The sequence below is a fragment of the Aptenodytes patagonicus genome, chromosome 7 (genome assembly GCF_965638725.1).
Source record: "Aptenodytes patagonicus chromosome 7, bAptPat1.pri.cur, whole genome shotgun sequence".
NCBI lineage: Eukaryota > Metazoa > Chordata > Aves > Sphenisciformes > Spheniscidae > Aptenodytes > Aptenodytes patagonicus.
The window spans coordinates 54,110,582-54,134,178 of NC_134955.1; the positions used below are offsets into that span (position 1 = coordinate 54,110,582).

The window sequence follows — 23,597 nt, forward strand, 5'->3', positions numbered from 1 at the left end:
ATTATGACCACGTTGGGAATGCTGCTAGCCTCCCAAACCAGAAAGAGGCCCAAACTAAAACCTTAACTAAAAATATCTTGAACTACAAGGAAGCTCAAAATCTAAGGGTACCTGTCATGAACGGAACCAAAATCCTTGATTCCAATGTGAGTCCATGTTTGTTTGTGCTTCCATACTTATTAAAGGAGGTACAGTGTGAATGCTACAGTATTTACCTGGCTTATTATCAGCTGGCGGACAAAATCCTCAAGCCCAGAGCAGACAGAGGAGAAATGAAGAAAACATTGGACATCAGGACATGCTTTTGCTGCCTCTCACTTGTAGGCTACAGCCGTTCTGCTGAGAAGGGGCTGAAGTGACACATCAGTTGTAGACCATCTGATTCTGGATTGAATTTTACCATCATCTAGATTTTGGTGCTTGACAAAAGCCCAACGATTAAAAAAAAAGGCAGCTGTGCTCGTTTCAACATACCAGCTTCACAGACTCTGCCGTACCCCCCTTGTCGTTCAGATTTCCCCAAAGAATGTGCTTTATTAACGCTCCCCCGCCCCGTGCCATCATCCTCTCCCAGGTGCCGCTCCGGGCTCCCCGGGGGATCGCAGGCCACCGCACCGCCAGCGGGGATGCTGGCTAGAAAAAAAAAGCACCAACTCGGCCGAGATTCCACTCATCCCCGGGAGTCCCAGCCTAGAGAGCGACGGGGCGATGGGGAGAGGCCTCGACGCGGGGCCGGCGGGCACACGGCGGGCTCCCCGCGGTGACGCAGTCCCGCGGCGGGCAGCTCTCTCCCCGCCGGCCCGGCCGCCCCCCGCGGGCTCCGCCGGCACCAGCGCTCGGCGGAAAATGGCCATCGCCCCTCGCCGCCCGGCTTGGGGCGGGGGAGAGGCGGCCGCGCAGTCCGCGGCGGGCTCCAGCCGTGTCGTCCCGGGAGCGGGGCCTCTCCCTCGGGCGGAGGGGGGGGTGAGCCTGCTCACCCGCCTGTCCCTGCGTGGCTCTTACCTCGGGGGGCGAGGAGACAGGGGAAAGGGAGAGGAGCACGGCCGGTGGGAGGGCGAGGGGTACCGCTGAGCTGGAGCACGCCGCAACCGCGGCCCCGGCTCCCGCAGCTGGCAGGCGGCCGCCGGCCGCGCCTCTGGAGGCGAGCGGCCGCGGGGCTGAGGGGGGGTGCTGGGGGGGGAGCCGGCCCGCCGGGGGAGGGGCCGGGCCGCGGAGGGGGCAGGGCTGCTCGCCGCAGTCACCCTCACACATACCGCGCCGGGGAGGAGAGAAAAAGGCCCCGCTCCGGCGGAGGGATACAGCCCTACATATATAGCGGGGCGGCGCAGGCTCACACTCCCAGCACTTCTCCGAGCCGCGCCGGGGAGGAGGCAGCAGCCGCCGCCGCCACTCGTGGTCGCGCAGTTCGTGCAGCCGTCGCCGGGCCCGCCGCCGCCGCGCCATGGTAGGTAGCTCCACCGGCCGCGGCGCGGGGTGCCCGGACTACCGCGGGGGCTGGCGCGCAGGGGGCTCGCCGCAGGCTCGCTGCGGAGCCGAGGACGGTCGGGTCGGCGGAGCTGGGCTCTACCCGGGGGGGAGTGGGGCGTGGGGGGGAGCCCCGTGGGGAGGGGGCGGCGGGAGGCCACAGCCCTTATGGCCCAGGTCCTCGCGGGGTGAGCGGGCTGATGGCTGCGGACGCCCCCCCGCCGCGCTGCGCGGGATCGCCGCGGAGCTGCGGCCCTTCCTCTTCCGCCGCTTCCTTCCCGTTTCCCCGGGGCCTAACGTGTGGGCGCCCCGGCTCCGCGCCCTCCCGCCGCGGCCCCGCCTCGCCTTCCCCCGCATGCGGCGCTCGCTCCCCTCCGGAAAGGGCCGGGCGCGTCTCCCCGGGGCCGCGGCCCCTCCGCCGGGCTGGGCGCGTTGCGGGGTGGGGGCCGTGCCGGGTGGGGCGCGGGTCTGCGGGCGAGGATCCCGCTCGGCTCCGGCACCAGCTGCACTGCGCAGGGAGCGGGGGGAGGCGGCCCGGGGGAGGGCACCGCGCTGCAGCTACTGCGCCCTCGCCCCCCCCCCCCATCCCCCAAAAAAACGCAGCAGCCGCGGCGAAGCCCATCGCTGTCTGCATTACATCATGTCTCCTCCTCTTCCTCCCCGGCCCCCGCGGACCCCCCGGCTGGGGGGGACCGGGGCGCACTGCGCGTTGCTCGGTTGGAAACGGCCCGACGCCCGCATGGGGAGCTCGGCGGGGGGAGCGCAGCCTCCTCTCTCCCCCGGGGGCTGCGGAGGAAGAGCCGCTGCCCCCGCCGCCGAGGGGAGGAAAGGGGATGGGGAAGGCTGGCTGCGGAGCCGCGGCGCCCTCCCGGCTGAAGGATGAGGACGTGGTGTGGCCGGCGGCTGGAGAGGGAGGGGAAAGGGGGACGCACTGCAGCAGTGGGTGGCTGCTGGCCGGGAAGGGCGCCTGTTGCGCCCGGCGGGCGGCGAGCCTCCCGCTGCCCGGCCCGGGCGGTGCAAGCCTCCGCCTCGCCCTTCCGAAACGCGTCGCCGGTGGGCTCCGGGAGCAGCTCACATCATCCCCCGGCCGTCGGGCGCTGCGGTGCCAGCCCGGACTCTTCCCAAAAGAGGGCGAAAGGAAGGGCTGGGGTTTTCCCGGCAGTTTTTCGCTTCCTACGAGAGCGGTGAAACAGTTGCAGGCTGACCTCTAATCGCATTTTGGCAATCTGGGTGTTCCTCGGCTCTGTCTCTCCATCTCCCCTTCCCGTCGGGGAAGGCTGACATCACCGGGACGGGATTTGATGACTTGGCTGGGTGGGGTGATGGCTCCAGCCCTGGGTACCTTTGTCCTGTAGCTAGGGCGAGCGGGCAGTGGTTGTGCCTGTTGCTCGGCAAGGTGAACCCCATGGCAGTTTAGGGTCGGGTTGCTTGCTTCTGGCATCGTGGTGTGTGCCAAGTTGGTTTTTTTTTTAATTCAAAATCCGATTTTTAGAAACATCCAGTGAGCTCCGACTAATGGGGCAATGAGCCGGTGCTGTGGTTTGGAGGTTTTTGCTGAGGTGTGGCTCTGTTTCCTGTTCTGCAGGGCATTGAGTCTGTAATGTAAATTCCTTAGCTAATCTTCAAGTAAAACCTCACATTTTCTGGAAAATCACAAAGAGAATGAGAAAAGTCGAACTCGATTTTGAACACAAGTTTTCTGCTGTTATTAAAGAAGCTTTATTAAATTTGAACTCTGTCTTTATCTGTTAGCGTTCCTATCCTCCCCCCCACCCCACTGTGCATATGGGGAATTGTTTAATTGTTACATACAGACATTAAAACATTAAAAAAAAGAAAACCAACCCCAACACCTATTTACAGGTGAAATCTGTGTATGTCACTTAACATACAGCAGGCTTTCAACCCTACCCTATTCCCCAGTGCAAGAGCTTAACAGATTGTATAGCCTGTTAATTCTCCATTGTATTTGTTGCGCTTTACTGCAGCTAAGTGGTTTTTATACTTGAATAATGGTATTTTAGGACAAAAGGGTTACAAGATGCCTGCTTTCTCTGACCTACAAAATTCTGTTCTATTAGTAAAAGCTGTCCAATATAATGAGTTTAAAAGGAGTTAGTACCTTGTATTCTCCAGTATCTGTGACTAGGCATGTAAAAATTCAGGTGTGTTTTCTTTTTTAATTACTAGGAAAATGCATATTTTTCCATAAAGAACTGGTTAGCTCCTTTGAGTCCAAACAGCAGAGCTTTTTGTGATGCTTTATCCATACAGAAGGGAGAGGCTTCTGGAAGGATGTGGTTAGCACAGTTGAGCTCTGGGAAAGCCCGTTTAATTGCCCACTGAGCTGTATACCTTTGGATGCAGCACTGGCCTCTTGATGTACAGAAGGTCATAAGCAGGCACTTTAAATCTTGCCACTTAAAACGATGTATAAAACAACCCACATATCAGTGTGAAGCACCTTAAACTGCTTGGCTGAATGGAAAAATAATGTGATGCTTGAAAACCGGCATTTTCTTTGTCAGAGATAGCAAAAATCTCCATAATACCCAGTAGTAATTCCTCCTAATATCACAGCACAGTCCTTTCTGTTAAGCTTACAGTAGGCTAATACTTGATGCAATGTGGTGGGGGAGGGCGGACTTCAGTAGTGTTAGATCACTAGGTGGCACGCTTGGCATTAGCCCACTGATGTCCAAATACCCCCACGCAGTATTAGGGTCACTATACTGCTGGAAACGACATCTGATGTGATGTGAAACCCCAAACACATGTCATTAAGGATTTTATGCCACTCTGACCAATTGCAAGGAGCCTGCCCTGTGTCCTTCACTTGACCAAATCAGATTCTCCAAGTCGAAGGATGGCATGTCTGGTTCTTCATGTGCAGTTCCAAAACAAGTTAGCTTATATGCTTTTGGAAACGGCTGCATGGCATAGGTGAGTGGAATCTCCTTGCAGAGGCAGAACTCAGGGATTGAAAGTGGCTTTGTAAAAGTAATGATGAATCACTACTGAAATCTAAATGAAGTGGCTTGTGGCTTGACATAGCTAGAGGTGAACAATATTCTAAAATGTTCTATTCTTCGTGTAGGCTGATCAGCTGACTGAAGAACAAATTGCTGGTAAGTGTCTTGATGAGAAACGATTACTTTTTTGCAAACTCCTTGTGACTGAAAGAAAATATATTATCTCAAACATAATGGAAAAAAAACTTTTTGACAGTTTCAAATGTGTACTAACTTTTTTAAAAAGCACTTACTTTAAAAAAAACCCCAAACGTTCTGGAAGATTACTGGTTCATTGCCTCTTAATTTAGACTGCTTGTTCCTTAGAATATAGATAATGATTTTTTTGTTAAGACTTTCAGACTTGAGCCAAGTCCTTCTAGATTTTTTGCAGACAGAAATAATTTCTAGACTCAGGTGAACTTCTTGGAGTCAAAGCACACCTGGTACTCTTTTCTTAATAAAGTGAAGATAAACTTGAACTGAAATGGCAACAAATAAACCTAAAATGGATTTATTAGACATTAATATAAGCCAATGTCTTTTAAATAACTTCTAACAGAGTGTCTGTAATTCAAACTGGTTAGGAGAAGGAGCGTTATTTGACCTTCTGGAGACCAGTCACCCACTTGTGGCTGATACAAATTCTTGTTGTCTGCTGCCTTAAAAATAAGTGGTAAATGACAACACTTATTGTTCCTGTAAGTCTGTTAATGGTGAAGGGAACCCAGTGTGTCCCTTCACTTATCCCAAGCAGCTACTGTTTATGGTGCAACTGTGCCTCAAGCAAGATGATGTTGAAATGCATTATATGCAGTTAATAGCCAAGTTTGAATATACTATGCAAATTATGTGTTGGTACTGCAAGTAATTTTTTTATTAATATTTGAGTGTTAATTCTCTCAATACATGGACAGTTAGATAAAATATTTCTTAAATTGTACCAGGCATTGTCAGTGGAGTGCATTTGTGGTATGCAGTTTTCTCATGCTGGTGATGTTACTAAACACTGGGACTGTTTCTGCCTCTAGAATTCAAGGAAGCCTTTTCCCTATTTGACAAAGATGGTGATGGTACTATCACAACAAAAGAACTGGGAACTGTCATGAGGTCATTGGGTCAAAATCCAACAGAAGCAGAATTGCAGGATATGATCAACGAGGTAGATGCTGATGGTAAGTGTTGGAAAGGTAGTTATTAGCGCTGTGATCATCTTATGTATGTATGACCTCCACACCTGGGCTTGGACTGCATAGAGAAGATTCTGTAATGTTGATCTCTTGAAGCAGTTTCAAAATACTTGATAGAATCTAAACTCAGTGGGGTGTCAATTTTTTGATTGCTCTCTGCACAGCAGTCAAAGGTGCTAGCAGTATTAGTGAGAATCTGAAAAAGGGGATGGGCAAAGACAAAGTTATGCTGCTTGTCTTTAATATTTTATGGGTCACAGGCTTGCTATTGCTATCTGACTTGCCCTGACCTGCTGTTAACTTGCGTTTTCACCAAGCTTTTCTATACATGTTTTGTCAGCTCACGTTGGTCTTAACAGCTGTACTAATGTCTGTGGCTTTGTCTAAGGCCAAAAGTGTGGTAGGAGTGGAATAGTGCTAAACTTCAAGAACTGAAAACACAACAGGGAGAGACTGTGTAGTCTAATCTAGTGTATTAGATCACTAATAGGTAGGGGAGAGGGATGGGAGGCAAAAGCAGAAAAACCTTGTATCAAGTCTTTCAGAATTATTTTAAATGGATGCCAGAAAGGGTAACTGCACATTCTGTTTCTGAGACTTCAGACAGGCCAGCAGTTATAAAAAGGAAGAATGCTTTCCCCTGCTCAGTGATGTCAAGGCTTTGATCTTGTATTTTGGTCGTGATAGTTATTTTTCTCTAATATTTCTGTAAAAGAAGAGTGAAAGTATATTGGCAAGAGTATAGATTATCTGATTATCAGACTACATTAATTACAACTACTTTCCTAAGTTGACTGTAACTGCTAACTCTTTGATGCAGATACTGGAAAAACTTCAGGGTTTGCAGTGCTATGTAGAGTTTGTGTATAGTGGCTTCTCTAGGCTGCAGTCCACAATGCTGCCCTGGTAGATTAAAAATAAAAGGAGGCTGTGGACTTCAGATAAGTATGCCTGTCCATCTGTTTAAACTTGTTTTATGGCAGAATGCTTTGCTATTATTCTACGTGTTCATTGAGGATTTTTCAAAGCTGAGTACAAGACCTGTATTCAGATTTAGCTGGTAGATAAAGCTGGCCATGATGATATAGTTGTGTATGTCTCAATGTGGAATCCCTAATCTGCAAAGGTTTTCTTAAACTGCATTTATTTACCTTCTTTGCTATACTTACGCAATGAGTTTCTGTGTTTCCCTCAAGCAATGGGTAGATCATAGTTGCACAGTGAACTATTTAATGTGGGTTTTTTGGCATATAGGGCTGAATCCTGACTATACAAATCTAGTTTCTGCTGTTATAAAGAACTTGTTTCTTCACCATACCACTTTTCTCATAGCTTTGAGCAACCTGAAATTTGAATCCTTTGAATGAAGAACTTAAAAATCTTAGAGGTGAGGCCTGGATGTTACCAGGGATTTTCAGTTTTGCAGTGAAATACCTATAAGAACACCTACTGCAAAGCTTATCAGAAATACCAAATAATGGCGGCTTTTCTCACGTCACTGGAATTTGCAGATCCTTGCTGCCCCTTAAAATGGTGCATTACTTTTGTGGTGTACAATGTATGTTGATAAGGAAGTTGATTTTTAAAAAGGAACCGGTATTTGTGAGCAGCTTAGTGAAGTGTGATTTTTCTCAAATTTCAGATATCCTGGATTTGTAGTGCCAGCTTTATAATACATTCCCTTCTGGAATCTCCCACAGCAATTGGGAGATTCTAAAGAAACTAAATGATTAATTTTGGGGAGCAATTTGAAGTAAAGATAAGTCTTACTATTGGTTAACCTTGGAGCATCAGACCAACATTTTACTTGCAACTTGGGTGGCAAATGGTATGGCTTGACCTGGAGAAAAGGCAACAGTTGATTTTGTTGTGCTGAAACAGCAGTGACAGCGGCTACTGCACATTGTAATAGCAAAAAGCCAGTGGTAGCTATTGAGGGAGAAGATCCAGTTCTTCTATAAGAGTGGTTACAGAGGATCTGTCAATCTTGTCCCTGGCTAAATTAAATGCCAGATTTTTTTATAAACAAAAGCATGGAAGTTTTAATTTTTGGAAGTTTCTTTTCATTAAGGCAATGGCACTATCGACTTCCCTGAATTTTTAACCATGATGGCCAGAAAAATGAAGGACACAGACAGCGAGGAAGAAATCCGTGAGGCATTCCGAGTCTTTGACAAGGTATTAATAAAAGTAGAAATATTCTTTAGAAGCAGTAATGATGTCTATTTTTTCCTCAGTGTTTTCTCTCTTCTTGTCTACAAGGAAAAAAAAAGAAGTCCTCTAGTAGAAGCAGAGGAATTGGAAACAGAGCAGGGACTGTCCTGGAGACAGAACCAGGACTGTTGCAGGCTGGTTCTACCTGCTTTACACAGCAGGTCTAAGCTTTAGGCTCCTCCATGAGGAAGACTTTCTGGCCTTTCCTTAGGAGCAGAGATGAGCAGAACTTGATGCCTGGGGGGTTGGAGGGGTGGGGTGGGGTTTTTCTGTACCTTCTGACTTTGGGGAAATGCGGAAATGTTTGCATGGATGCACAAGGTTTTACACTTCTTTATGGAAGCTTTTGAAACTAAGATGATGTCATCAGTATTTAGATGTGAAGTATTGCATGTTCTGTTTTCAAGATGCAGACTTTGAGGTTGCTTTCAGGAAAGCTTAAGAGCTCAGCTCCCTCCATCTTCTTTAAGGATACCTAAGCATACATGATGAAGTTCAATTATTTCTAGAACAGGGGTTCCCCTCTTTGGATTGCTTGGATATGACAGATGTTACAAGAAAATTGTGTTGAGCAATGGCTGGTGCAGCTGCTAAGCTGATGCACATGCACGTGTGGAAGAAGGCCTTACTATTTCTCCTTTTTATGGAAAAAAGTGGCAGTCTCTAGTACTTTGCTGGAAAATGTGCTAGAGGAAATGTTTGATTAGTTAGTACTTCATCTACTCTGTAGGGTTATTTCCGCAGACTAGATTTGTGTTTTAAAGCCACTGAGGTAGCTTATCTACTGGTGATGGCCACATGAACTCCTGTTCTAAGCTAGTGTATTCTTCCTGTAGATGGAAGAGGACAATTTCCGAAATGGCTAGGGATGAGCTCTAGGTTTGGATATTACTAATGGGAACACTGACTTAGAAGTGTCATTCTCTCTTTTTTTTTTTTTTTTTTTTTTTTTTTTTTGCCATGAAGCTTTTCACAACTCCTTATGAGTAGAATTTAAATGCTTTCTTTGAAGGCTTGTTCTATATCATCTTATCCAAGAAGCCTAACCTAGCCACCTGCAGTCTGGTTATAGAGGTAGCATTACACAGAAGAGAAAGCTGACTTTATTCTTGCTGGTGGGGAAATTGGTCTCTTTTTTTGGCCTTGCTTAAGCAGCAGAGACAAAACAAAAACCACTTTGTTTCTGGGTTTATTTTTGAAAGCTCTTTAAAAGCATTAAAAATACCTTATCACAGCTACAAATCAGGCATGCAGTTATTGTTACAGTACAATAATTGTATAGGAGGATATGGTGGCGTGCATGCTTCGTAAGGCAATGGGACTAGTACATACTGTAGGGTTATACAGTGTACCAGGTCTGTATATCTGTCCCAAGTGCTGTAAGGCTAGTTCAGAAGCAGTTGCTGGAAACCTAGAGGTAGTTCCAGAGGTAGTCAGTGTCAGGGTTGTTGATCATGATCTTGTGCAACTCTTTTTCCTCACAGGATGGCAATGGCTATATCAGTGCAGCAGAACTACGTCACGTTATGACAAACTTAGGAGAAAAGCTAACAGATGAAGAAGTAGATGAAATGATCAGAGAAGCAGACATTGATGGGGATGGGCAAGTCAACTATGAAGGTAAAAAGATGCTTGTCTTGACTCAAAACTGTTACTCAGATTGAATGAAAGCCTGTTGCATAGGGCATTAATTTCTAGCACTTGAGACACCAATTTATTCTGTTGTCCACTTCTGTGGACAAAAACTTAGATGCAGTGAAAGGGGCTTTTTTTTATGCCAAGTGTGTTTAAGAGACTTATCAGTTGAAGTACTCTGGAGACAGTAAATCACGGTGACTTTTTATCTTTTCAGAATTCGTACAGATGATGACTGCAAAGTGAAGAGACCTCCTTTACACCTTTTTTCCTCTAGAAGAATCAAATTGAATCTTTTACTTACCTCTTGCAAAAAAAAATGTTCATTTATTCATTCTGTTTCTGTATAGCAAAACTGAATGTCAAAATACCTTCTGTCCACAAACTGCATGTAATGGTTGGTGGTCCTGTCCCCAAAAGATAAAGTTAAACATCAGTTTTACAATATAAATAATTGTACTACCTTGAAAATAAAAAAAAAAGGAAGCACTTAGTGAACTAAAAAGTTCCATTTGCTAATGACTATTACACTGTTTGGGCTGGCCAGTTTTTCATGCATGCAGCTTGACAATTGAGCACAGTCAGACATTTGTATTAAAAGGAAAAAAACAACCTAAAAGATCCACTCTTTTGTTCGACAGTGGATTCTAGTTCAATTTGTAGTATAAATTGTCATAGCTGGTTTACTTTAAAATTGGTTTATACCTCAGGATGGTATGCAGCAAAATGGTTGAAGGATGCAAAACTTAGAGAAAATGCCCTAAAGGTTGAATGGTTCTCCTGTACGTAGCAGTGTGCTCCAAAAATACGATGATCTTAACTATGGATGGCATGTCTGTGTTAAAATACTGGTTTAACATTGTCTGCATTGCACTATAGTGAAACGGGTGTCGGGCTGTTACCGTTCACGAAATTTTTAAAAGAAACCTTCACCAAGGGAGCATCTTTGGACTCTCATATTTTTAAAACCTTCTGTACCATGACTTGGAGCTGGCGGAGTAGCCTGTGGACTTCAGCACAACTATCAACATCGCTGTTCAAGATACTACAATTTATGTCCATTCCAAGTTGTAAATGCTAGTCTTTTTTTCCAATAAAAGACCATTAACTTAAAGGTGGTGTTAAATGCTTTGTAAAGCTAAAATATATATATATATAATTGAGATAATAAACCAAAAAAGCAGTAGGAGGGAAGTGTTTCTATGAATGACTTGCTGCTAAATTATAATGCACATGTATGCAATAAGTTATCCCCTATCTTTTCAAGATGGCAAGAACTGACCTCCTGTAACCCAAGACCTTTGCTATAAATAAATGAACTTGTGCTTGCCTTTCATATTACGACAATGTTAATTTAGTTGGTCTCAGTCGTGTAATGCTGACTCGTCAACTATCAGCACAGAAGTAACACCTCATTTCACTAAAGTGGAGAGCTCTGAGCATGCATGTCAATATTGGGGAGATGTATAGGTTGCTTATGTTTTGGACAGGTTATAGAAACTAGTTGGAGAATTCAAACAGCGTGGACTTCATAGATATCTATGATTCTCAAACATGCCAAAAATGCATTTCTCTACCCACAGAAAGAAAACAAAAGGACGTTTATTTTACAATATGTAAAAAAAAAAAAAAACAAAAAAAACCAAACCAACAAAAAAAAACCAAACCAAAAAAACCTGAACAAACCAACAAAAAAAACCACAACACCTAAGCCTTTTTGGAAAGTGGGGCTATTATGTCTTGACTATCTTCTCAAACACTTGCATGAATTCTGTGGGGTGGAGAGGAGGACTAGGGTTAATTTAAAAACCATCTTGTTACTTCTGCTTTGCATGCACTAGCAGTGCTTAGTCATTCCAGGTCTCTGAGTAAGTGTTCTCTGATCTTCAGCTTCCCCATGAATGAGTGGCAAAGCAGCCAGCGTCCACTCTTATTTGTTTGAAAGAAGAATGCTTTTTTTTTTTTTTTTAAATAGCAGAGCCTCCATGTAGAAGGCTTTTATGCTTGGGAGGGAGGGACTACAGCTTAATTACTTGACTGTAAGTTTGTGTCCAAACGTAACTGGAGTTGCAAACCTTAATTGCTTAATTGCCTTTGGTTTTGGAGAGTGTTGATACTCTCTTGAAAGAGATGCAAGTCTCCATTCATCCTGTCTAACTGAGGTGCCTGTGTTAACTTGGTTGCTTGAAATGCAGCTTTGCTCAGTGGGGGTCAAGAGATGCCTCCAGAAGGCAATTGAGACTATCTGCCTTCAGTGATTTTTTTTTTTTTTTTTTTTTCCCCTGGGGGGGTGGGCGGAGTTTTGGGTGACTAGGGACCCAGACACCTTAACCAAGTGCCTAAAAGTTAGATGGGCTGAATGTAGGCAATTGTTTAGATCTCTAGTTGTTGCAGAGGCTTTTTGCTATGGCTGTGTATGCCGTCTTAGCAAACTGGCCATGATGATGGGAATGTCTGACTACCATTTGAAAGTAGAGTCTTGCACGGCAGCTGCAAACTGCTGCTTTGGTAGTGCTTGAGAAAGGCTGCACTGATTCTGTAGACCAGCTTTTAAAGAGAACGTACTCAAGAGACAGGCAAGGTAGGAGCAATGGTTGCTGCTCTGAACTAATTACTTCTTCTGCCTGAGTGTGCAGAGAGATCTTGTCTAGTAGGTAAATGCTTCTTACCATCTATCTGTCATTCACTCACGGTTGGTAGGGTAGTTCATTTAAGAACAGTTGCTTTTAGCTTATTCAGTGTGCTCTGTGCTTGCTAGCAAAGAGACCTCATTCCTGCAAGAGGTTCTTGGCTTGATTAGAAATTGTCTGGCAGTGTGCAGTGTTGGTATGCCCTGTAACTGAATCTGCCTGGAGGTATCTAATTATTAACTGACTTCAGTACCACATCAACCTCGAGTAAATGTGTCCTCTGTACAGGATTTTAGCTCTGTTCCCTTCTGCATAGTGAATATCTAGAGAAATGAAATGGTGTCATCAAAGACTTTTTTTTTTTTTTTAAATTTTATTTTTTTTCTGTGAGTGTGTGTGTGCGTGGCTTTGGCTTTTTCCAAATGTGAAAGTGTGGGCTGGATACACTTGGTGCATGGCTTAGAAACATGGGACTGGAAAGAACTTCCTGGGTCATCAGATCCAGTCCCCTGCTATTGCAGGCAACCGTGTCATATAATCCTTTTAATAAACTGATCAAGCTTAACCACCTGCTTGTAAGTGGCTTGTTTTCATGGAAGTTCTGTAACTCATGTTGCTCTCAACTGATGCAAGTAATATATGAAATATGAAGTTAATCAAAAGGTCCTCCAGCTTAGCTTTAGGTTTATCATTACACTTATTTAACTGACTTTCTCAAACCTGTTATTATTTGCACAACACTCAGGAAAGTGTTGAATCTTTACACCCCCTTGCTATGAATAAGAGTTGGTGTGCTTGCTTATTTTTTTTAATGGAAAAGATGGATGCCTGGCTTGTTGAAATTTGTTAGATATGTTAATTGTCAAGGCAAGAAACAATTGAGTTACTTGTATTTGATACATAAATTTAAGGCTAGAGTATACATAACCATTTTTAAAATACATCAACTTGCAGTGTAGTTTTATATTTAATACTGAAATTGTACTGCTAAAGTTTAAACTGCTGTTAATCATATTCCTCTTCTGATCATAATGAAAAAATAAAGGGTAAGAAAATGCTTGACATAGATTATTCATTATCATGCTTATTTTATTAATAATTCAGGTGCTGAAATGTCTCCAGGTATGGGGCATTTGTTTTGTTTGCTGGGGTGGGTGGGGCGAAGGGGGGGGGTTTCCTGATGTGGTAGAAGACTCTTATCCCCCAACCGTTTGTCACACTTGTGCAGCTTCAGAAACACAGATGCTATCAAAAACTGATCAAGAAATTACCCTACACCTTATCGATGCTTTAAATGCACGTGTGGGTGTGGGTCTGATCTCTGGGCGGTGTACAGTGCTGCAGCTGCCAGCCCCTGCGCCCTGCCCAGGTGAGCGGGGAGGGGGGCGAGGCTGTATCTTGGTCCCTATATTGCGGTACGCGTGTGATGTGAATGCAGATCCTTGTTCCCAGGTGGCACCATCCTAAACTAAAAGCACAGTCTTGGGGTTTAGAAATAACAGAGTTAATACAGCTTGCTTTTCCCCTACCATGAAACTAACTGGAACACTTGTCTTACTGCAATCCGATTAGGTTTGTTGTTTGGGTTTTGGGGGGTTTTTTGGTGGTGTTTTTTTTTTTTTTTTTTTAAATTAATGACTAAGTGAAATCTGACAGAAAGGACTGTGGCAGGACCACGGCATGTCTTCTGACCACAGACATCTAGCCATCAAGTGAAGATAGGCGATGAAGGCTGATGCCATGTTTCTCCTGACTGACATTTAGGAAAGGAAATGGTATACTAGCAAATAGAGCAGGTGGACCTTTGGAATTAGTAAGACAAACACATATAAAGTTGTGTGGGGATTTTTAAATAACAGCATTGCAATTCCAAAATATTAAAGAGGTTTTTTTTAAAAATCCAAATACAAGATTTTGAAGTAATGAATTAGATGATGAATTGTGTATAGATCTGGAGTTCTAAAGATTCCTGATGTTATTTGCTATAGAAAATTTGTATGAAGGCCCAAGTACTTAAAGGATTTTGTATTTTCTAAGAACTCCTATCAGTGAGTATCCTAGGGAAGCATTCAGAGGATATTTGTAATAGTTGATAATTTGAGTTTGATATTAATAAATCCGGTTTCGAACTGAAGTGGCCAAATATCCAATAAATGGCAGAACTGCTGATGAGGTAGACTCTAAGAGAATCTCTTACAGTCCCATGGATGATTAAGCACAGCTGGTGTCTAGCAGTAAATGAGTGCTTGTGTTGCTCTCCGTCCTACTGGTGACGGTAACCAGGAGCAGAGTAGAGCAGACCAGCCTGTCGTGCTCTCCTCCCCGTAGTGCTGACAAGGACCCTCTTCTCACTTCCCTGTGCGGTGCTTTGCTCTGCAGAGGCAAGAGCACGCTTCAGAGCACAGCACAGCCCTTTCGGCCATCAAACTACTGAACTCCAGGAGAAAAAAAAACATTTGATGTAAAAAAGGGAGCGTATTGCAGCAGGGGGTTAAATTTCTCCCAGATCCCTGTGGAGTCTGAGATGCTGAGTGACACCAGCACCGTATTGCAATGTTACAGAAACGAAGTTGAGCAGCAGGTCTCCCAGCATTGCCACGAGAGATGCTAATAAAGAGGTTGCAAGTTGCCCTTACCAGCATCCCTACAGGTGTTGGACAAAGCTGGCTCTAGCGGGCAATGAGTACCACAGCTTCATATGCGGTGACTTCTTGTTCTGATCTTTCATAGAAGCTTCATTGACTGGGAAATCTTGTACAGATCTCTGAAGAGCCACTTTCATTTCAGTTGCCTCAGAAGTCAGCATCTGCAGAAATACTGAAAGAATTCATAGTGCAGCCTTTTCCTGGCAAAACCATCTCCTAAGATAATTAGTGGTTGAAGTACAGTATGAAAACTGGGCTAATCACCTAAAAATGAATCAAAATGTTTTCTGTATTTTTTTTTTTATTTCTAGATCTCTAAATATGATGTATTTGAAAAACAGATTCTTGAACAAAAGTCCAACTTGCCCTACCAGTTGCAGCATTTAAAATGAACACAATATTTGAATAGGAACCAACTGGATCAACTGAGAAATCCATAAAAAGGCATTAAATAGCAATCCCCATTTTACTAGTTTGCAGTGGGGTTGGCAATAACAATGCTGACAGCGTAGTAAGTATTCTGAAAAAGGATATGGTGAAAGAAATGGATAGGGTGAGAGCAAAAAGAATACCTGAGCATGGGACTGCTTTGCAGTCTTGTCTCACAGAGTATTTGTTGCCCATAAAGCTATAAATATTTGATTGTGAGCTCCATGGGCATTAAGTTTTTCTAGCAGTGGTGCTGTCACTCAGTTTGTCTGCTTTTCCTAACCCACCCTCCAAAGCCCCCTCATGCTAAGTCTACATATACCTGAAAATACACAACATGGAAAAGTTAGTTGTAAGCCTGCTGCGGTTCAGAACTTGCCAAACGTGCTCTGCTTATTCTGAGCTTTCTTTACAAATACATTAAAAAGAATAATTGCCTCCAGACATGCTGGTAGGAGACAAAATATAACTACGATTTCAGATAGGTATTTACTGAATCTCTTTTGTTAAGTAAAATATTTTAACCCAGAGTATTTAGCTCCCTACGAATCTGCGTGCAACATCATCAAAACTAGTTTCTCAAGGATTTTGACATAAAATTTGATGGATATTTTCTAATAACTTATTTGTTTCTTTAGATATTAATGAAGTAAAAATTCCTACACACACACCAGATGCCCTGACAATTAATCAGTATGCATGATGCTGTCCACCCTATGTAGCTGAATTAAAGACAAATAGGTTCAATCAGTAAATCAAGTCAATAAATAAAACATCTTTTCACTACCAAAGAAGATACCTTGCTCTACAGCACGGTTACAAAAGCATAGCTAAAGTGTGAAAATTGCCTTGCTGATTTATTTTCCATCAAATTATTTTGTAGAGGAAGGTGATTTCTTCACTAGCTCAGGTTGTTATTCTTTTCCATGTTAAACACTTGCACACATGGAAAATATTATGGCAAAAGAATGGTCTTAGGGCTACAAAACTAAGCACTCAAAATCTAAAAAATACCCAATTAAGGTTATCCATGAAACTCCAGTTTGGCCTATTGCAAATGTGATTGCAAAGCATTATGACACTGTCTTGTCTCATACTGTACTGCCCACAGCATCTTTGCATCAGTTTATTAAATATTTAATTGCAACTTTCTTTTTGAATGCATTATTCCATGCCCTAGTCACTACCCACTATCCAGCTCTTGTTCCAGAGACAAGTTTACTAGTTTCTTCAATTTTTCCTATGGCACTTAAGTATCTGAGTGTTTCACAAATACTGCTTTCTTTTTAGGACACATGGTGAAGTAAGGACATGCTTTATCCTTATCGAACAGAAGGAGCTGAGGTGCAGTCACTGAAGTCCAAAGCAGTATTTCTGAGAGCTCAATCTGAGACATTTTCATTTGCCAGAATCATAATCATGTCTTATGTGTGGTACAAACAGACCTCATTGGTAACAGTGTCCTTCATGTCTGAAAATCAGTCTAAGCCTCTGGGTCAGGCAGTTGTTGACCGGCATGCTTAGAGGAAGCGACTGCCTGTAGACAGCTGAGTCCGAGCGGTCGACCCACCCCACGCAAGGACTCCATGCAGAGACCACGAGTGCTTGTTTTCCAGGGCAGCAATAGCCTGCCTCGTCCAGCAGGTCAGCTTTTCTCTTCTTCCAGCCCCTGTATCACTCACTAAGCATTGCCTAATTTCTGCAACACAAGAAAAGAGATCAGCTACGCGGAATTTCTTTCATTGCACCATGCTGATTCATGCCCAGTGCAGCTCCCCTTGTGCCAGGGAAGAGAAAGAGCTGAAATAAACAGGGTGATTTCATGCTAGGACCACAAAATAGGGGGGTGGAAGGGAAGTAGGGGAATAAAAGTGGCAAAGAAACTCACTTCTGGCACTTCCTAACTGTGAGGCTTAACTTTGTGCTTTCGCGGATGTTTCAATCCTGTAATTTACTACTGCGAGAGTGAAAGCAGAACTACACTCCCAGCGCAGGAAACTCCGTCATGTGGTATCATGGTGACACCCCTGTGAGTCATCATCCGAGCCGCTGCCTTTGGGTTCAGCAAAGACCGTGACCTCTCGAGGTAACAGAGGGACGGCAAGCAAAGCTCTTCCACTTCCTCAGCCAACCCAGAACAGGGAGGGAGTGCTTTGCCCGCGAGTTTGCAGAGGAAAGGTGGATTCGGGGACTGTGGGAGCAGCTCAGGGCTCTGCAGGAGGCTGTGCATTAATGGTCCTAGCCTCTTCCACACATCCACTGTAACCATGACCCCATACTTCCTGTCCTCTGCCTGTCCTGCCTCCTCCCTTCCTCTCCGTTTTATTCTCTACCCTTATCAGGCCCAGCTTGTGCCTCTCAGACTTTTCTAGGTTTCCTTGTCCCATGGTCCTTGACCCTTTTTCATCTTCTCCGCTGTCGTGGGTTAACCCTGGTGGGCAGCTCAGCCCCACCAGCCACTCGCTCACTCCCCTCCCTGGTGGCATAGGGAGAGAATCGGAAGGGTAAAAGTGAGAAAACTCGTGCATTGAGATAAAGACAGTTTAATCAGGAAAGTAAAAGCCACACGCACAAGCAAAGCAAAATCTGGAATTCATTCACCACTCCTCATTGGCAGGCAGGTGTTCAGCCATCCCCAGGACAGCAAGGCTCCATCACACATAATGGTTATTTGGGAAGACAAACGCCATAATTCTGAACGTCCCCCCTTCCTTCTTCTTCCCCCAGCTGTATATGCTGAGCATGACGTCACATGCTATGGAATATCCCTTTGGTCAGCTGGGGTCAGCTGTCCCAGCTGTGTCTGCTCCCAACTTCTTGTGCACCCCCAGCCTACTCGCTGCCGGGGTGGGGTGAGGAGCAGAAAAGGCCTTGACTCTGTGTCAGCACTGCTCAGCAGTAACTAAAACATTGCTGTGTTACCAACACTGTTTCCAGCACAAATCCAAAACCCAGCACCATACTAGCTACTATGAAGAAAATGAACTCTCCCGGCCCAAACCAGTACATCAGCCCATCTATTTCTCTCTCTGATCAGGGCTGCCAATGACACATCTTCTTCCAGATCTCCATTCCCACAAGCACCCACCAACTTTTTGTCCTAACCTGATGATTTCTCATCAAGCAACTTTCTCCTCTGTGTTGCCTAAGACAGGGCGATCACTCAAGTCAGGGCACAGAAGAAAGTCTTCCTGTGCTCTGCTCAGGCCTCAGGTTGTAGACATGGATCTGAGGCTCACTTGGCTTGCAGCAGCAGAGAGCTGTGGTTGCAAAAAAAAGATGCAGAGTAGGTTGCCCCAAGCTTCAAGCTCGGGGGTACCTGGTCTGGGGGGGGGGGGTAAGCTATTGGAAGTCTACCTTGGCCATGAGTGTAGCTGTGAGGGTGCACTGCACTGCCTCACCACTTTTCTGAAATGCTGCTTTCATCTCAGAAGAGTTACTACTTTGAAAACGTGAAGTGCACCACTCTCTCCCATATATATACACGCATATCTTCTTGCATTCAAGAAGAGCTTTGCTGTCCACTTCTTCTGAGCAGAATCATATTACATATAAGCTTAAGCAGTCACTTCAGCCACCACTGACATTCAGCCATCTTGAGTCTAAAATGTGGTAGATTTTTAAGGGATCGTCTCTGCACATGGGTTGTTCTCAGCTGAGATCAATGCATCAAGTTTTGAACTTGGGGCCGTAATGTGGTGCAGGATGTGTGTAAGTCTGAGACAGCGAGGAAAGAGGGACCAGGGACAGACTCTCCCGATACACTGGGATCCCTCCCAGCCTTCTTCTACCAACTCTCCTCTCCCTCTCTCTTCCCTTCTAACCGAATCTTAATCTCTTAGGCTTCATGAGCCACAATTTGCCTATTCTACAAAGAGCACCTCACTGAACTTAATTCTGTTGATAGGCAGCTTTAGATTAGGAGATCAGTTACTATTTGCTGAACTACTGCAGGAGTACCCACACACAAAAAGTACAAGTAGGAAGCTCTCGATTGCAGAAGTATGCCTGCAGAAAAAGTCACATAAAGTTTGATTGCACTGATATTAAATTATTATGGTAGTTTCAAGTTTTATGAAGCAATAGTTATAATAATGCCATTTTAGTACTCTGTACTTAGACACATTAGACCTGCTTCCATACAGTAGGTAGTTACTATCTGGGGAAAAATAACCTTCCTTCTCTGATGTGGCAAAAAACTTCTTCATATCAAAGCTATTGCCATTAGTGAATATGTATAAATGAAAAAGTAAAATCTAATAAAATATATATAGCTAGGTACTTTTTTTCACACTTTTGCAGTACATTGCTTACTATGAAATAATGCAATGTAGTTTAGTGCTTCTCGTTTTAACAGGATAGGGAAGAATTCAGATTCTTATTCATGATTAATGTCCATCACATGCAAGTGACTTCACATTGCCAGTCAAATGATGATATTACTTCAAGGATGAAGTATGAAACTAATTTGTTTGTGGATTGTTAATTACTAAAGCAACACTGAATCTCACATGCAGCTTTAGTTCCTTAGCTATTACTCAGAGGTTATAGAATCTACTTGTATGGCAATGTAGGTATTTTTACTGATTTACAGCTTGTAAGGCATTGCCTTGACCAAATTCCAGATTAAATTGATTTGAGCAGTTAATACAATAGCAATTGGAGTAGGCATTAAGGTCACGTGGCTGAATTGGTGAGAAAATGGAACCATTTCTTTAGGGCTATTGCTGGCTGCACACTGTTGTCTGCTAGTTTTGGAATTTATTTCATCTCTTCAGTCTTACTCTATTGGATTGGCAAAGTCTTTTTACATGCAGATTTTCTAATGAATTGAGCATACTTCCTTTTCAGTGAATAGGTTGCTGTTAAATATTTCAGGCTGGGATTTGACCCATTTTGCAAATTTATCACCTTACAGCAAATTTTATCCCAATTTTATGTTTCAACGTGTGAAAACTCCATCACTCTTTCCAACGAAAACCAGCGAAAACATCACTCTATGATCATCGTGTTCTGTTCCTGCACTACCAGCTCAGTGCCCATGAACTCTGGCAATGAGGCAGGATTAGCTGAACAAGGCAGATTCATCATTAGCTCAGAATTTCTTTGATTCTGGAGATGTAGGTCAGACCAAGTTTTACAAAATGAGGTTTTGTGGTTTCATTTAATTTTTTATTATACCCTTTATAAAAAAGAAAAAAGGTTTAAAAGTAAAAAGGTGTTACTGGTATAAACAAAGGCAGGAAAGCCAGACTGATAGACTTAGGGAAGAATAAAAGATGAGTGTGTTTGGCAAAGCACTGGCACAGAAGAGCTCTGCTAGGGCTGATGAGAGATTTCTGTAGAGCCAGCTCCGAGAGAATCCCTGCAGAGAAGAGAGACGAGTGTGTGCAGAAGTGTTTAAGGGAGTATCTAAAATAGGCGAAAAAAGGTGAAACATGCAAATGGCCTTGAGAATGCAACCTGCTACAAATTATAGCAGCCCTGCTGCAGAAGCAAAGCCACCACGGCCTGCATTAAGCAACCAGACTCCCTGCATGGGTTAGAGGGGAAGAGCCAATGCACAGGAGAAGATTCAGGAAGTGCTCAGCAGGGACCTGTTTAATGTGGACATTGGGGAAAAAGTGTGAAGAGGTGACAACCAGACTTGCTGCTGGGAAAGCTGTTCCCTTGTACAAGCTTTGTCTGGTGCTATGCCTGTTCCCACTTGTCTGGAAGGCAAGCAGTTGAGGACCACATGGTCGCTGTCACCAGACATCACTGTGGCCAGCCCTGGGATCATGCCTTATACCCTGCCAGTTTCCAGGCTTTAACTACTTCATTCTGGGATGCTGAAAGGCATCTCCATTGCAAGGGAAGTCAGCGCTCCGAGCCTGCCTGCAGCAAGGGCTGCGCCGGCAGGGCCATCCATGATGGTCAAGCTGTCCTTTGTGATACAGGGGACAGGGGACAGCTTGTCTCCATCTCTGCACAGCTTTCCACCTTGCACAGAATGAGTGACCACCACTTGGTGCAGAGGAAAACAACATGCACGAGTAAGTGCGTCTCTCATCTCTTACTCTCCCTGGAGAGGGGAAAGCTCCATCCCAAATCTTTGTGCCAGTGATGCTGGGTTCAGGATAGTGAAGTTGTCAGGGGACCTAAGGCTGGTGCCCAGGCCTGCGCACCCCAGCCATCAGGAAACAGACTTGGGATCCTACTGCACAGATCCCAAGGGGGCAGGGGCTACATGTCATGTAAATGTTGAAGCCAAGGAGCTTACAGGCATGCCCAAGAACTCAGAAAACCTTTTTCAACGCCATAGCCTTTAGGTTGCAGCTAAGCAGGGCTTCAGGGGACTGTGACTTGTGAGGAGTGGGACACAATCCTTTTGTGTTTCCAGTTCCAGCAATAACTCTAGTGGTGGCTTGGCTTTCTGCCTCGTCTTTAAAGCTGACCTTGTCTCCTGTGCTGCAGTCCATGTTACCAAGCTGGGTACTGTTTTTTTAGGGTGTTTTCTCTATCCAGTTATTGCCCACATGCAGTTCTCTTCAACTTTTAAAATATTAGCAGACTGCAGTTTAGGACTGAAGCCTTACACAGGACTAAGCTTGAATATGGACTATTTGATTGAAAGCTGTCAGACGAGGGCTTTAAAGCGTACCTGGAACAGTTGTGAATGGTTTAAAATACAGTATGATATTTTCTAGCTCCTTTCTTTAGCCTTTAGCCCTAATTTTTTATTTCATCACACCAGTTTTAAAACTAGTGAAATAGAGACTGCAGAGAAAGTGTAACAGGTCCCAAATTAACACTTAGTGGCAAAATGAAATGTGAATGCTTTCCTCATTTTGAACAGTTTAGCAAGCAGTCTAGAAAAAGGAATATGGTGCAGAGCCATCCAGCCCAAGTTCATCAGCTCAGATGCGACCTGCGAGAATTTAGCAGAAGTTACTGCCAGCAAATGCCTGCTTGGCAGTCTGCAGAGGAGCGCTGCTTATAACTTTACCCTATGCAAGTACTTGTGGTTGCTGATTTCCCCTTCACAGGTGCTGCTGTGGCAGGGGACAATACTCAGTCTCCCAGTCTGGTGGTACTCCAGCTGCTAATAGACATCCTCGTTTTCAGCAGGCTGAGCACACACAGCTCCAAAGTTTAAATACATGCCTCCGCAGACCACCCTGCAAGTGGAGGCCAAGGCTCAGTGTGTCGCAGCAGTGACCAGGGGCTGCCCGACCAGCCAGGGCTGTCGGCTGCCAGGTGTCCTTGTTGTCGCCCTTTGCAGGGGGCCAGGGCTTGCTGCTGTGGTGGGCACGTGTGCCGGCCTGGCTGAGACTTGGGCCCTGGTACCCACTGGGCGTCCACCACTTCCCAGGCAGGTTTGGCAGCCCGTGCCGAGCGCTCTGCTGCTCCCGCCAGTGCTGGCGGTTGATGAGCCTAGCTTAAACCAGCCAGGGGAGCCCCACACAATGCTTCGGCTGCTGGGGATTACATCCTCAAAGTGTACTCTGGCTGCTCCACAGGGCTGGGCTCGAAAAAGGGATTAGTTGTTATTGTTGATATCATTATTGGAGCCAACAGGCTGGCGTGAGCTCCCCGCTCGCTGCTTTTTATTGCCCTTCACAAGGAAGTCAGCCATGGAGCCGGTTCCTTCCCACCCAGCCGAAACCTCCCTGTGCCCACGGGAGCAGAGCAGCCGCCAGGCCGGATCCTGTGCAGCCAGCCGGGAGCCGACCCGAGCCCCACACTTGCGGCTCGCTGGCACACACCGCCCCGACCGCCTGGCCCAGGGAAATGTGGCGGGACATTTGCATGTCGGCAGGCTGGAGGGACTGGAGAAAACTGGTCTCAGCTCAGCAGCTCCCATCGCTGCCGCCCAGGATATAAACACGGGGAAGGAAACACCTTACAAATGGATGCGGGCCGTACGCAGCGATCTGCATTAAACATTGGCAGCCAAACCCCCCAAAACTTTTGGCAAATTCAGATTTAAACTTTGTCAGTGGCCTCTATCTTGTTAATCAAACAAAATATCCCCATTCTCCTCTCACCCCCAAATGCAGTATGTTTGAAATTCAGATGCAGAGAGAAATTTCACACCTTTAAACCTCCCCACCCCCCCAGTTGTTTATAGCATGCCAGATATGCTGTTCCTTTTTTTTTCCTTTCTGGACCTATATGAACATCTTTAATACTTTTATTATTGGTGTCTATAAATGTTATCAGGAAAACAAATACCAGAAAAGAAGGGTTATTTAAGTCAAGGGACAATTCTAGAAGGACAAATGGGTAGGAGGGGGCCCAGGTTAAACCTACATTGGAAATTAAAGGTTTCCTGGCATCGGAAGAGCGTAGCTCTGGAGCCACCGTTCTGTAAGTAGCCATGGGAGAAAAAGCATT

General features: G+C 45.0%; 1 protein-coding gene across 1 annotated transcript; it reads left to right on the plus strand.

Annotated features, from left to right (window-relative positions):
* Nucleotides 1-1,331: 1,331 nt before the first annotated feature.
* On the plus strand, nucleotides 1,332-13,206 carry CALM1 (calmodulin 1). The gene is made up of 6 exons (XM_076345267.1): nucleotides 1,332-1,444; nucleotides 4,562-4,592; nucleotides 5,507-5,650; nucleotides 7,737-7,843; nucleotides 9,364-9,499; nucleotides 9,732-13,206. The coding sequence occupies exons 1-6, from the start codon at nucleotides 1,442-1,444 to the stop codon at nucleotides 9,758-9,760; spliced, it is 450 nt and encodes a 149-aa protein (XP_076201382.1). The 5' UTR covers nucleotides 1,332-1,441; the 3' UTR covers nucleotides 9,761-13,206.
* The last annotated feature ends 10,391 nt before the right edge of the window (nucleotides 13,207-23,597 follow it).